The following is a 16,074-nucleotide window of genomic DNA, read 5'->3' as shown; positions in this document are numbered from 1 at the left end:
GTGTCAAACAAACCTGCTGTTATCTATTGCTCATTCACTGTCAGTTTTTCAAAGGTAGCGAAGTAGTTTGATGTTAAAAGGAAACAAAAATAGTGTAGGTTAGAAAGAAAGAAACGTGAATTAAATTATATAAAAATGAGAAATAGAAAATGATTCATAGCTTTTGTAACTACACATGAATTTGCAAGTAGGACGTTTTACAACCAGGTTTTCTGCATCCCCAATAGCAGATACATCCTGCGAATTAAAGTAGTGCAGTCTGGTTTGGAGAGTCACATGGAGACAATTTTAGGGATCATTTCTTCCTCTGTGCACTTTATAGATTCCACATCCTGATAAACAGCGATTTTGGTTAAGCTTTAAGGCACTTATTTATTTAATACAAAACAGAAGTACCAACAAATGTTTCTCCTTTTTCTCTTACAGATATAAGCTCCACTTCTGGTCTTTCCACACACAATCACACAGTAGAACCACACAATGTCAGGAAACTAGCTTTGAACATGTAGCACAAATCCAAAGCTGCACTGAACAAAAATGGGTTTTCCGAGTCCCTGAAACATTGTTCCTACGCCAGCTTGTCAATTTATTTTTGAAAACCATGGAATGAGAGGGAAGGAAGCAGTCTGAGGGAGGTCTGATGAAGAAAAGCTGCAGAGGTTAAAGGGTTCAAGTGGTGAGAAGAAGTTTAAAAACACAAATACCAATATTCATTTCTTCACCTTTTAGGTTTTCAGAGGACTTTGAGTCTGGGACAAGAATGTTTCAGAGCTGTGTTTAGAATATTGTTTTTACAATGTGTTTGTTAGTGCAGAGCCTAAGTTAAGAATGCACAGTTTATTGAGACAAAGACAGGCAAATGGTCCTTGTCTAATCGGAATAGCAGCCCTTTGTTTTTTCCTATCTTCTCTCCCAACCACACTCACTAAGCTCACTTGACTTTGGCTGAATGAACACGCTAATAATAATAAGTTAATTTAGAACTTACTTCAGCATTGCCAGGAAGTTTATATCATTGCCCTCCCACGTGGTTGCATGTATAGATACATAGGAATGTAGAAAAAGGTATTACAAAAAGAAACATGTGCAGCACACATGCAGCCATTTTAAACCTTTATCTTTGTATCTGCCACACCACAACCCATAATGGCGTGTCAACATCTGCATCCCATGCTCGGGGGGGGCTTAACTGTCGTGTGGTCTTTGGCAGATCGTGTGTTTTCTTACTGTCTTCAGTGAGGCATGCGTGGAGTCTATACACATGAGCACACACACACACACACACACACACACACACACACACACACACACACACACACACACACACACACACACACATACACACACACACACACACACACACACACACACACACACACACACACACACACACACACACACACACACACACACACACACACACACACACACACACACACACACTGGGGCTATTTTTAGAAAATACTTAGACTTTTTATGCCTCTCTGGTTATTGCCAGGCAGACTGTGTGTGTGTGAGAATGTGTGTGTTGTATGTCAAAGTCACTTTTGTGTGTAGGGGGGCCCCGGGTGGAGTCTGGCTGCCAGAAGGAATACGTAAAAATAAGAGAAACATAGAAAACCTTAAAATAGATATAGACCTGTTTTTTATAAAATATTCAGTTTTATGGTCCAGCCTCAGATTGCTCACTGCTTCTGCTTGGATACCATCCACATTGTTCTTTTGTTACTGCTGCAGATGTGGTTGGTAGTGTGTAGATTTATTCAGACATTATGCACCCTTTACATTATGATTCTAAATATGCATCTTATTAACCCCTTGCTGATGCCTGTTGTAGCAGCAAGACACATTTCCCTGTCCCTGTGTATCTCATCCAGCTGAAACATAGCATTCTGGTGTGAATGAGCATCCAGTCTTTACATGCAGGCGGCTAGTGGCCAAAGACTGACCCATCATGCAGACTATCCCTCTCTGGTCTGTGATGGCCACACAGCATAACTTGTTCTCCTAAATCCCCTGAATAATCCTGTCCCAGGGACTTCATCGGGACAAATGTCTCTGGAGATCGCAAACTTGCATTGTTTTTCAATTGTTTATTGTGGTTTCAGGGGGAAAGCCTGTCCAATGGCTCCACAGGGGTTATGATTCCCATGGTTTGCTGTTTGCACTGAGCTTACTGATTAGATTTCAATTTCTCTTCTGATCCTCAGTGACTTAATACATGCTCATCAAAGCTAACATAGCACTTTTTGGAGCATGAAGTTACTTCTAAAGCTGGAGGATATCAATTATATCAAATATAACTGATTCTAGGTCTAAAATTGAAGAACACAGTTCACTACATTTAAAGTTTGTATTCTATAGAGTGAATTACTTAATGTCTGTCCCTGTTTTTTCATCATATTCACAGTTGTCTTTTCCTCAAACTCTTGTTTTAAATACCTTAAAGCATCAACACTTTTTTACCTTATTTAAAACATTGATAATGTTGTCAGTATAGCATTAAACAGCAGCTACACACATATTTTGTCCCTGCTCTTAGGTTTTTCTATTTTTAGGCAATACCTACACAACAAACACTCATTCACCTTTCACAGTCAACAGTGACTTTAGGCAGAGCGCTACAGCGTACACTTCCTAACTTGACAATCAAATGGAAGGTGGATGCTCTACTTCTATCAAGGATTGTAAACAGACAAAACCGAGCAACTATGTTAAAAACAATGAAAAAACACAACTGGATATTACTAAAGGCAGTTGTGTTATGGAGGGTGGCTTTACATAGAATAATGCAGGATATGTTTGCTCATGGGCATAAGCATTATTGTTTACAATATAATTATGGTCCCACAAACACAATGAGAAAACACATTTTCACTGTATGGATGTACAACTGGCATTCACACAAAAACGTATCCATGTGGTTGTGTTAATATGAGGTCCCTCATCGCTGTGATGCGTGTTTAACATTACATTATTAACAATACAGTACATGAAATGGAACCTTATTGGAATAGTTTGACATTTTTTGAAAAACTCATACTCACTTTATTGCCGAGAGTTAGCTAAGAAGATTGATAAAGCTCTAGCATCTATCTGTTGAATGTAAAGCTAAAGCCAGGATACAATAGCATTGACTGGAAACAGGCGGGAACAGCTGGTTTTGATCTTCTCGCAAGAAGTAAAAAGTTTGTAGCTTTCTCACTGATGGATAACAACAGCTGCGGTCGGCATGAACTCAGGCACTTACGGTAGATTCCGATGGTAAAACGTTTTATGGCAGGGAAAGTAAATATGGATTGTTATGTTACTGCTGGTAGAAGATGGGACTTCTTAAAGGTTTCTACAGACATTTGGAGTCCATTATAAGTGACTTAGTACTTTAAAGCATACAGGAGGTGTAGAGTGTCACTTTTATTCAAAACAGCACCTTGAGGAAGTGAAGGCCAGCCAAAAATGGACCCAATTCTCCAAAATGTCCTCACTCTCAAGGCTGAAACTCACTTAGGTCCCACCGAGATAGAGAACATTAAACCATGTGCTAGCAGCTGTTGCCAGTATCTAGCTCAGATTCAACTGTGTTCCTGTAATACAATGGCTCATTATTTAGACACACACACACACACACACACACACACACACACACACACACACACACACACACACACACACACACACACACACACACACACACACACACACACACACACACAATGGGGCAGCTTCAGGCCTTGAGATTAGCGGAGATTGACCCCTTCCCCACCCTGCAGCAACTTCCTTTTCGTTTTTAACCAATGGAAATGGTGGGTTGGCAGAAAGTGTAATGTGAAACCGGGGGTCTTGGCTCAACACTTCCAACCTAGGGGCACAGTTGGAGGCCAGCAGAAACAACAGCCGTGGTCTTTCGCACTCTCTCACTCTCGCAGATTTCCCTTACTTTCTTGTCCTCTGTTGACAAACACCATCTGCTGCATACACACAGTCAGACTGTTTTCAGCAAAACACACACTTCTGAGAGCTTTGCCTTGTGGGATTTACACTATGGACTGCTGTTATGGATTATTCATTTTGGTGGCTGACCGTGTGTGTTACCGGCTAGTCTCAGTGTAGCCTAACTGGACACATCGAGGACTCACTAGCCTGCTATCTGACTTAGGTTGTCACTGCCTATTGGAAGCTAGTTAAAGCTAGCCCCAGTGTCTGCATGAGGCTACAGGGCCCTCTCTCTGTGTGGAGGGTGGATGATGCAGTGTGTGCTCTCCTTCATCTCCCCTCAGCTGAGCGCCGGATCCCCCTGTAGCTGTGAGGTCAGCCCCGAAGGAACAAAGAAGAAGAAATCCAAGAACCTGTAAGTACTCAAGCAAATCCCTTTCTTTTTGGTGTATGTCTTTTTTCAGTTTCACCATCTGCTCATTGTGAAAGTTGTAAACAGGGAATAGCATGTTGTGTTTTTACTTGTAACAACATTTAGAAACACATGCCTTGACTAAGGATTACAAATATGTCAGAACGAAAAGGAATAAGAGTGAGTGAGAGCAAGCACAACATATCTTTCATTGTGATGACAAATGCCTTCACCGGTTTTGCTTTCAATTCTCAGTCAGCCTTTTATTTTCATGCTAATTTAATCAACTTGTGTATCCAGAAAAGGCTCTTAATTTCAAACCCTGCTTTAACATCCATTACTTAGATTGGTGAGTGATAAAAAAAAGCACATGGGGGGTTAATTGAGACCCCAGGGCTCATCTGACAACGTGTTGTATAGGTGTGAGTGGATTAGGGAACATGTCAGGACATAATACACACAACAATGGCTATATTTAAAACCTTAAACGTTATTCTCTTTATTGGATACTTTAGTGTATGTCAATGTAAAAATAGGTTTCAGATTTGACTTTTCTTTGCACTTTAATGGTGCATTCAAATATTTTGAGCGCTGTGACAGCCTGTGCAAAACCTGCACGTGTTCACAGAGCTGCAAATGAAGAAGCACGTTTGAGGCTTAAGGTGACTGTGAAAGCTAATCATCCAGTGCTGATTATCATCTACTTAATTAAGTGGAGAATGATGTGTGTGCTGTAGTAACACATGTGTGTCTGACATTCTCGCCTGTGTGAGAAGTAAGGTGTGTAAGATGTGTGTCGACGCCTCAGCTGTTCAATGAGCCTTATTCACGCTCCTGTTCATCAAGATGAAAGCACAATGGACAATGAAACCACTCACAGTGGCTGTCCTTGGGTCTGATGGCTGCCCATTCTTCTGCAAAAGCTGAGTTTTTATGTTGTTTAGTTAACCAGCAGATTAAGTGATTAAGATTCCACAGCCTTTTCCCCGAGTCTGGAATATGTTGCCTTTTGTCCACTGCTGCAAAACTGCTTCAGATCAGCTTTATTTGCATTAATAACACAGACACTTAACAGCATACATTGTTTATTTTTTAGGTTTACAACATGTTATTTATTCCCTTAAAATGTAGTTTTAAATCTAGAATGTGTGATCATTTTTAATAAATGTAAGAAGAAGGAGCAATTGTATTTAACGTCAGACTGGGTACACAAATAACAAGTTAAATAGTTTTAACAATTTGAGTCTAGCCACACTTTGCAACTTGGCTAACAGCATTTGTTGACATAGCTCATCGGCCATGATCTGCAAACAGTGATTTTCTTACTACAGTAGGTAAACAAACATGAATCATGATGTTAGCTCATCTCTCCTTACTCATCACTCTGTCCCTGCTGAGGATTCTGGTTTGGTTTTTAAAGGAATCAAAACTGTGATTAAATGGACACAGTACTTAATAATAAAAAAAACATGTTTACTTCTTCAATAGATCTGTCCATGTTTAAGTGGGATGATGTCATTTTTGATAGACCCAAGTAATGTAATAGGGTTGTAAACTTAGTATTTTTTTTTTTTATGTAGACACTGCTTTTTTTACCACCTCTTCACTTGCATAAATACCCCTATTTTAAGAGATTTTTAATTAAGTAAGTAATTTAGACTCTTTTTATAGTTGACCAGGGTCTGTCTTTTCCTTGTCCCACTGCAAGGTGTTGATTGGCTGCGATGTAAATGTCTGATTGCCCCGCCAGGTGCAACACTAATTACCTTAAATGGTTTCACCTGTGTTTGTGGCTTTTTAAAAGGCACTGCACTGCACTGCATAGGTGTGACGCTGATGAAGAAGAAAAGGTTTTGTCTCTGTCTCTCGTAGACAAAATTAGTTCCATCATTGATTGCAACCATTTTATGCCATTATTAATCAATATGAGAAGTTCATGAGCACTAGTGTTTACGCACGTGTCTTTTAGTTTCCATATTATCCTCAATAATCTGAGCCTGCCATCTCTTATAATCTTTTAGACCCATATCCAGCCATTTTTCATTTCGCCACACTAAACAACACCAGGGGCAATAATCTACTTATTCATATTAAGTCACACCAATAAACATACCTCCAATACAATATCTTTCTGTGTACCTCCAAGGAATACAAATGCAATATGTTGGCTGCTATAGATATACATCTGAGGCTTTCTATACAACTAAACATAAAGGAAATTCAATTATTTCCTCCAGATGTTGGAGGCTGATATTAAATATAACATAGACAGAGCCATTGGAGCGTGTAGATGGAGATTAGTGGCAAACAGTATCTGATCTGGTCAAATTAAATTAAGATGCAGCAATTTATAGCTTAAAGAAGGTATTTTGACCTTTGGCCATGGGATTTTTTTTTGGAGTGGGGGATGTAGTCGATGCACCAGATATTATTTCCTCTCTTCTTAATGTTTCTCCTGTTCTGTGCATTGTGTGCAACTTGGAATATGTTCATCCTACTCTGTAAACACTGTTGTTCTTCCCTTAAGCACCCTACTTATCATTAATGACACAAAGATGACAGCATTTGACATAAAAACATGCATGAAAAGAATCAAATTGATCACATAGAGGTGAAATGATACTTACTTGTGAGAGCATGTTACATCTACCTTCTTCTACAAACAACTGGGTCCATATGCATCGTTTACAATAACAAAGACAAAGCAATCAACTTCTTAAACATGCTCACTCTTCTGCTCTGTTTCTTCCCCCCTGTGCGCTTCCTACACTTCTTTCTTCTCTCCTTTTTGTACGAATGTACTTCCTGTGTCTAGTGTTGTGGATCCAGCACAGCTGTTTTCCTGACATTGTCCACATTATCTCAGCCTCCCCCCCCCCCCCCCCCCCCCCCTCTTTTAACACATTGTGTTACCCACTCCAGGTGTTCTGCTACCCCGAGCTATATATCCCTGCACTTAGCACTATACTGCTTTTTCCCAACCGGTGATTTACAGCAAGTAGCAATAAAGCCATAAAACTACATCAACTAGCGCACCAGAGAGATCGGTGTGGAAATGTAGATTATTCCAAGGTATCAAAGTTTGATTCATAAAGGCAAGAAATACTGACAGTTGGAGAGAGACGTTTTTATTACAAACACAGCACATATTACATCTGTATGTTTGTGTTTCTGTATATAAATGTATATATGTATCTCTATATATATATTTGTAACCTGATGTTATCTTCTCAGTATTGAGAGATGTAGAGTAATATTGTTCACAGTTTTGATCCTGTGCCATCCCTTGTAGCAGTTCCCAGGCACACAATTGATTTCACCTGTTGTTGTTGGTTTTTTCATGGTTTTGCTGCCAAAATCCATGTGAGTGTGTCGTGAAAGTTGGCAGAAATGAACATTAGTTCTTTAGTTTGACATGATGTGCACTGACCTTGTTGTACAATCAGTGCTGACATTATGTGAACCACTCAAAGCCATTATGTCTAAAAAGCGTCTTCGCCTTTCAGGTTATATAAATACATCTACAAGTACGTCTTTTACAGTTAAGTGGACTCCATGAAAAGGGAACCTTATGTCCTCACCTTATGAAAAAGAAATAACAGAGACACAGAAATAACAGCTGGATCCCAAGGTGTGAACACTTAGGGCACTTATTGCACATTACCAGAGACAATAGTGCTTTAAAGAGTGCTCCACATGTTAACCATTGCACTGCTACAACATTGTTCATTCGTTTTATTCCATGCATTCTTCTTACTTGTCAAATCCTAGCACCTACTTTACCCCCATTTTCATTGTTCTAAGCACAGTGACAATAAAGATCCTTCTATCAACACACAATGCAACTTGACCGCCATCATTTCAATCGTAATCTAATAAAGTAGCATGACTTGAGGCAACTCTGTTTATTACTTTTTACAGTTTTCATGCAGAAACACCCCCAAAGGCCTCGAAACAAGCTTTGATGTGTAGAATGTGTGGAATTGTATTCCCCACAAGAACTGTGTTCACGCTTTTTCATTAACTTTGTTAGAATGAGACAAAGTTGGATTTCTACATACTAATAGACCTTAAGTTTCATACATTAAACTTATAACACGACTCTGTCTGGACTTATATTGTACATTTATTGAATCAGAGGGACAACACACAATCTTGAATCAAGCATCAGCACTTGAGGTTGTAACATCATGTTTAAAACATGACTAAAGCCTGTCAAGTAAAGTAGGTAAACAGGGAGCAAACTGATGTTCATCTATTTTCAGTTCTTGATTGAACAGATTAGATTGTATTGTCACACAGACAGCCAGTTATGAACTTATCTATTGAATTCAATTTAATGCGAACAAGCATTCACTGCACAAACTACAGAAGAGATAATATGATAATTTGATGCTTTTTAAGTCTCTCTTGTAGCGTGTTGTTAGATTTAAAACAGACTGCTGATTTGATCTGAGACAGATGAACAGTTCCTTACATTAGTAAAGTCATTGATTTCCCTCAAAAGACAAATGTCACCTCCACTTACCAACCCATAAACAAAAACAAAATCTCTAGACCCCAGTGGAAGGAATCTGTGCTCTCTAAACTCTGCGTGGTGATTGGGTTAGCCCAGGGTCCGCCTTCCCCAGACCCCCCGGACTATATAACCAACACATCCTCTCAGGGGTTAGAGGAATGTGATTGTCAAACAAACCCCTGGGCCCCGAGCACCTCCTGACACACGCTTTCATGCAGTCTTATTTCCACACCCACCAAGTGAACCTGCGTACAGGCTGGCACCCATGTTTCACACTATGGTTGATTTCTCAGAGAAGTACCTGGAAAGGTAAGAGCAAGGCTCATCTGCACTTTGATTATCGAGAATAAGAGACATCAGAAGAGAGGATGAGGGAAGCGTGGGAGGGGGCTGTAATACATCCCACAGGAATCGATGCTCTAAAGCTGGTAGGAAGCTATCTGACCTCTACATGGATCTCATTTGACAGTCGCAGTGAGGGAGACGAAACCCCCGTGAGACCAAAGGGCTCAAACTATTTTGGAGCAAGGAGTTTTGAGTTCTAACTCGAGGCTGCCCCTTTTTCTTATTATACGCAGCCTGGATTTCAGGAATAGGATTGCTCATGTGGTCTTGGTGGCTAGGAAGGTGAGTGTGCTCAGAAATAGAGCTTTTTGGGGGGGTTTGATTGAGGAAGACTGTGAATGACATAGCGATATATTTATGGATGAAATTTAGGACAATTCCCTTTTTCATTGTGCTTCGAGGAACATGGCAGAGTGACTTTCTTTGTTGTGAGGCACTTCTCTTTCTTTTTGTGTTACTAGTGTGTCATCTGTCACCTCTCTGGAGTATTTTGTATGTGAGCAAAGCACAGAACAAACAGTTACAGTGTGTAATCATCTTTTTAGTCAGAGCCCAAGCCATGGAAATGTTATTTCAAGTGTTACAGACACACTGACACAACCCTTGACCCAATACTCTCGCACAGAGGCACAAACAGAGCCACGCGCTTCAACAGTGTTGTTTGTGTGGCGTGTTCTGCATACACAGCCTTCTCTAAATAGAAAGTGGCAGAGGGAGTCAGAAACATGCTTGAAACTTGGCCGCTGCTCTCACTGACTGTATTTCAATGCTGTACTCATCACTGCACCCCAAATCTCATGGGCTTTACAAAGGGCAGAGTCCTCTCTTTGTGGGGAACAAAGCTCTACATAGCAAACAACAAAGGTGGGATGAAATGGGCCAGTGGATTTGGCTTGTGTTAGCATGGTTCTTTGTGATCTGCAGTGTGTCTGTCTGCAGTTCTCGACCATGTGCTCCCAGAGCCTTTCCCTGGGAGTGCGGCCTACTTTCCAGAACACCAGGAATAGCCGGTGGGGTGCTATTAGTGTATCTAATGTGAGCCAAGCAAAGAGGGAATAAGAGGACGGAAACCTGCAGATAATTGTGGAGATAAAAACCTCTCACGTCTTCACTCAAGCACATACATCGCTCTCTTGCAAAGACACCAACAGACACTCAGGTGTTCACATGCTGCAAACATACAGTAGGCATTTTGTGAGCTTGCTGGGCATTGGACGATACATTTATGGATGGCAAACATGTTGGATCAAAGATCATCATCATTTGATAATCCTTTAAAGAGCATGTGTCAGTCTTTTAGCAGATTACGTTAAGTGGAGGGTTCAGTGCGTGTCATGAATCAAACGGAGTGTGATTAGTGTACACCGTGAATGGTGTTAGTGCTGGGGAGTTATTTGCAGATACAGTAAAGTATGAACTCTAAATACAGAGGTGCTCAACGTGAGAGACTGCGAGAGGTGCCATTAGCACACAGGGAGCCTAGGTGCTAAGAGAACTGTGTGCAATATCATTCTTGAGTGACGTTCCTCGAAATAGACTCAAGTACAACACTACTTTCCGTCTATGATATTGATTAAAACTGATAAAGAGATATCTGTGACCGTGGTTGGAGTTGGCCTAAGAGTGTGGCTGAATCAGTCCATTTCTCCTCTTGTTGTAAGTGAGAGTTAAGTGTTTAGAGTTCCACCCAAGAAGGTTTTACTCAACATGCTAATAGTTTTTTATAACAATGCAATCCTCTACGTCTGGAGGTCACAGACATGAATGTAGCCCACTGGCTGTCGCTGTTCAAAGGGTGTGTTTAGGGAGGAGTATTGTGGCCTTCTTTCAAGTCGGAGTTGCTGTTGACTCCCGTTGAGTTAATGTCCACGCAGGCAGTTTCAATTATGGCTTGAGTTTCCCACACCTCCCACAGTGTGACCTATTATGCGGAGGTGAGAAAAGGATTTCTGCAGTTGCCAATGTGAAGTGGTTTGAATGAGGCAGCTACATGATATGCAATATAAATGAGATGTTTTCAAGAATAGTGTCAGTTCTGTATTCAAGTATAGATCCTCGGATTATGTAGGATCAAGCTGTTTCCAGTGTTGACACCAATTATTGGGAATAGAAGAATTTCAGGCAATCAGTTCTGCTTGAAGCCGGAAAATGCCATGTGTTGTGTTTGCAGTATCCATTGGCACCCACATGGTGGCAGGATAGAAACATACATTTATCTTAAAGTGACTGTTGCCATGACATCATTGTCACATCATACTCACACGGGCTCAGCTTGTATAAAGCCAGACATAAATAATAAGGCGTCTTTTGTCAGGCCAGGAAAATATTTTCCAGCCCATATAAAACACGTCTCTTCCTCACATGCACTGGCAAGAAGGAGGCTGTCTTGGAGCTAACACATGAACCGCTCAAGACCTAATTGCCTCGAGCGGCCTAAAAATAGAACAATCTAATGAATCCCGCTCTGATGTTATGAGTTTATTTAACAGCAAGAGAGTTTTTATTTGGGTGATAATGTCCTTCAGGCTGGCAAGTGTGAGCGTTACTCAGGGGTACTGCGTAAGAGCGCCCTGATGTTTTGCAATAAAAGAGAGGTCTTAATACAGCAGTTCAGCATCTGGTATAATCCTGCCTCATACAGGACACATAGGTTGTTTCAATCAATGGATGAGTCATCCCTCCACCAGTGATGCTGTGTGGCCGGTCCGGTATTTCTTAGGATTAGATGTGGAATTCATTTCAAATGTGTCCTCTAAACGTCTTTCACCGTCTCTTTTGTTTTGAGTCTATTTGGGGAATTTCAATCTTTTTCCACTTATCTTGTCTGGGAAAAAGAAAAACCTTCCACATTCTGGATATCCACACTGATGGATGCTTTTTCGATTTATTGCTAGTACATCTATTTTCTATGTCACTCATTTGGCATTTCCACCCTCCTGAACTTTAGCAACGCTCTGAAAAAGGCCTCCTGTGGTTTTCTGAATCACCTAAAGTAATCTGCACCAGCTAACCCCCCAAACCCAAACAAACCAAAATCAATACACCCACAAAGTCGCACTCATCGTGATTTTTAAAGGAGCTATTCAGCTGCTGTTCCCCAACAGCTCATGCAGTCATGTTGTATCATGTGTGCGGGCATGTTTCTACCTTTCCTGTCCTTCGGCAGTTGGAAAACCTCACACCAGACAGCTGACTGTGTTCTCTGTTCGGTCCCGCAGCCACGAATGTAACCACCGTGCATCTACGCATGCATAAATTATCTCTCCCACTTCCCATCACTCACCGGTGGAGACTGGGAGTTCTCCGACACCTGTGATAGGCATGAAAGCACCAGTGAAGTGGGCATGAGTTGGCACAGGTGCAGAGGGGGTTCTTTGAAATATACGTGTGGGTGTTTCTTTAATCCCCATCCAAGTACATTTCTGTACAGTTCTTGTGCTAATCCGCAGTTGTGAGTTCTTCCAACCCCCTGTGTGTGCACGTTAGAATCATAAGTGTCTATAACTGGAAGCCTTGTTTCCTAATTTGGGGTGTACATGCCCTCCTGGGGGCTGATGGCTGGCGGTGGCACAGCTTGCAGTGATTAGCTCACACCGCCGTGCTGCATTATTAGCGGGCCAGCCAATCCACAGTGGAAATCAAAAGCAGGGACTCAGGAAATGGGTGTTGAGTGAGGTCACATCCCAATGAGGCAGCACGTGCTCCGGGTCGGGAAAAGCCAGGACAGGCACCATGGGATTATGGGAATGCGCAGGATTCTGTACGAACCCTTGGGGACCGAGGGTTGGTGTATCACCTTGTGTGAGATTTAAGGTGGCGCATGATGGCAGCGTGTGTGTGTGTGTGTGTGTGATGGTTCGAAGGTGAAACAGGTCGGTCAGGGGGTCTTGGATGCTGCTGAAGGCGAGCAGCAGAATAGGGGTCACTGTGCCCTGTTGCCTCGGCCCTGGGTCACCTCCCTCTCAGCAAGCCCTCTAGGCACATGGAGAGATGGCGTGATGAAACAGAGGAGTGAGGATTGAGTCTCTCTCCTCCTTCTCTGCCACATTCGCTCAGTCCCTGCCGAGGAACCTGCCAGGGACGCATCTCCACGAAAGACTGTTAGAGATATTAGATTGACAGGCGAGGCGCTGACACGAAGCGGGCAAAGGGAGCTTGACAGCCGCCTTTTTGGAAAAGTTTTGGCTGACACACCTGGCTGAAGACTAAAATGTACACAATACAACGTTTATTTTCAACCTTTTCTGGCTTTTGTGGGTTTGATTTCATGTGGATTTACAATGCGGAATATCTTAATTGGTGATTCCCTTGGCTTGGATTGTTTTAGTTGTGGACTTTGGACTCGGGCTCAACACACTTTCTTCCCATGTCTCCTTTTATCCACCTCCTCTGTCCCCTTTATCATTCCTTTCATCCTCATTCCATTGACCTTCTTAACTTTCCCTCTCCTTCTGTTATCATAAACCTTTCCTTCACTCTCCCCTTTGTTCTTCCTCTCTCTATCTGTCCTTCACCCAGGGCCAAAGACATGAAGAATCGGCTGGCTTTCCTGCGGAGGAGGAATGAATCCCCAGGAAGCAACCCAGCCAGCAAGTTAGACAAATCTATGAAGTCAGTCAAGTAAGTGGCCGCTTCCTGACAGCGTGTGCATGTGGGTGGGAGTGAGACTGTTTTCCGGGTCTTGCCACAACTGGTGATGAGCTGGCCTTGGCAGACAGACATGTGGGCAGCAGCAGCAGGGATTGGAGGGTGCTTGTAATGTGTGGCGTTAACGAAATGAATGAGAGAATGTTTATTTTAACAATGGCGCATTTGAAGGGGAGATAGCTAATTTTGTGTCTTGGCATTGGATTTGTATTTATATAGATAATGTGAAAAATAGCATATGCTGTTATAGATGAATGTATTCAAATGTCTTCCATTTTATAACTTTAAAAAGCTGGCGCATTGACAAGCAGCTGCTTCAACACATGAACGCAATATCTGTTCTTAATTGTTTCTAAAAGACAGTCAAATAAACAACAAAACAGCATTTTTAAAACTCATTTTCCACATGAATGTCTGCTGAAAACAAAAAAGGCACATCAAATATCCACATACACCAACATGTAAAATAGATAACATATCAAACTTGTGTTACAGTATAAGTGAATGCCTGAGATGTGTATTACAGACAGCTTTACAGCAGTCTACAGAAAGAATGAGAGGCAGCAGGGGGCAGCCAAACACTGGTGGGGGAGGAGGTCTCTAAATCTGACAACACATCCCCATTGGTTGGCTGGAGCCCCTCCTCTCCCTCCTTCCAAGTGGCATTGAGTGGGAATATATAAGCCTCCCCCCACCAGGGTAAAGCAGATAGACTCATGGCTCTCAGTGCTCTCAGCTTTCACAAAGCAGAACCGCATGAGAGGAGAAGAGCAGTAGACTAGAGAGGAGGGATACAACGGAGAGGAATTACCTGCATCGGTTTCCACTCGTCCACACAGCATAGACAGAGTTCTGCGGATGGGTCACACAATGAGAAACCTGGCTGAGATGGGCTTGTTAAAGAATCGCTCTGCTTTTATCTGCAGGCCCACGGCAGAGGAAGCACTCAAATGGGGGGACTCACTTGACAAGCTGCTGACACACAAATGTAAGTCACTTTTGTATTCCTTTTGTATGGCTTGTGTTTCTCATCTACTAATTAACCTCCATGGCTATCATGTGTATTTTAGTTTTTGATAGATTGTGCAGCATGATTAAAGTGCAAAACTGTTGTAGATAGTGGGTTAATGTAGACATACAGTGCTTGCATGAGGGGGAGGGTGGGGAGCACAGGGAAACATATGCACTGATATATGGATTACACACACACACACACAGAGAGCTGCAGCAAGCGTGCGTTTGCATCAAGTTTCCCCAATCCCAACAAACGACTTCCATGCAGTAAATACAGATGAGGAAAGACTAAAACAGGCAACCTGCAAGTTGCTATCTCCACCCCCCCCCCCCCCCCCCCACAGTTTATCTTCCCCACTGTTGAATCCCAATTCTTCTCAAAAGCTGATAGAAAGCCAGCCCTACATCTGTTCCTCGTTGGGCTCAGTTGGCCTCTTTTCTCTCCCCCCTTCTTATTTCCTCTTACCTCACTCCTGCTTACCAGAATGAGGTAAGAGATGACTGCCTTCACTGGCTCTGCTTATCAGCGTGGCGTGGGTGATTCATGGGAACGGAAAGGTGCAGACGGGAGAAGTGGGTGGACACAGCTTCCTGCTATTCTTTCTTCTGGATGCCTTCTTCCTCAAATCATTCACTGGACTGAAACTTAAAATGCCCAAAGTGCCAGAATTAGCCCTTTCCTCCTTACACTAGAAAAAAAAAAAGTGCCCGAGTTAGTCATTTTCCTCTTACACTGAAACAGTCTTCCCTTTGTTCATTCACAGCATGGGTAAAGGGGAATGCAAAGATGTCATGCTGCAGGGTGGGTGATGTCACCTTAAATATGTTAAGACTTGAATGTACCCCGCAGTGTTGTTAGGGTTTTTTTATGCCTCACTTTATTCCAACCACATGATTCAAGAGGCCGTCACAGCGCTATTTTGGTCTCTGAAACTCCAAGGAGCGCTTGAGCTGTGAGGTTGCCATGGCACTCGAGTCAACTCTCCTCTTGTTTATTCTCCACCTCCTTCTCTCTGCTTTCTCTCAGATGGCCTGGCAGCGTTCAGAGCTTTCCTGCGCACAGAGTTCAGCGAGGAGAATCTGGAATTCTGGCTCGCATGTGAGGAATACAAGAAGGTTAAGTCGCAGTCCAAGATGGCCTCCAAAGCCAAGAAAATCTTTGCAGAATACATCGCGATCCAGTCTTGTAAAGAGGTGAGTGAGA

At 42.3% G+C, this 16,074-nt stretch overlaps 1 protein-coding gene across 9 annotated transcripts in view; it reads left to right on the top strand.

Moving 5' to 3' along the window:
• The window catches only part of rgs3a (regulator of G protein signaling 3a), a 127,603-nt gene that overhangs the window by 109,279 nt on the left and 2,250 nt on the right, over positions 1–16,074 (top strand). For 8 of the 9 annotated variants that reach the window (XM_034122862.1, XM_034122864.1, XM_034122865.1 and 5 more), the window contains 4 exons: positions 4,278–4,348; positions 13,728–13,829; positions 14,783–14,844; positions 15,898–16,064. In XM_034122862.1, the coding sequence (XP_033978753.1) occupies positions 4,278–4,348; positions 13,728–13,829; positions 14,783–14,844; positions 15,898–16,064 (402 nt within the window). Of the gene's footprint in view, positions 1–4,277; positions 4,349–11,248; positions 13,422–13,727; positions 13,830–14,782; positions 14,845–15,897; positions 16,065–16,074 lie in introns of those variants that run through there. The other variant, XM_034122870.1, reaches the window with a different exon arrangement.

The sequence above is a fragment of the Trematomus bernacchii genome, unplaced genomic scaffold (genome assembly GCF_902827165.1).
Source record: "Trematomus bernacchii unplaced genomic scaffold, fTreBer1.1, whole genome shotgun sequence".
NCBI lineage: Eukaryota > Metazoa > Chordata > Actinopteri > Perciformes > Nototheniidae > Trematomus > Trematomus bernacchii.
The sequence above is the reverse complement of the archived record's forward strand: the minus strand, read 5'-3'. Positions and strand labels throughout refer to the sequence as shown.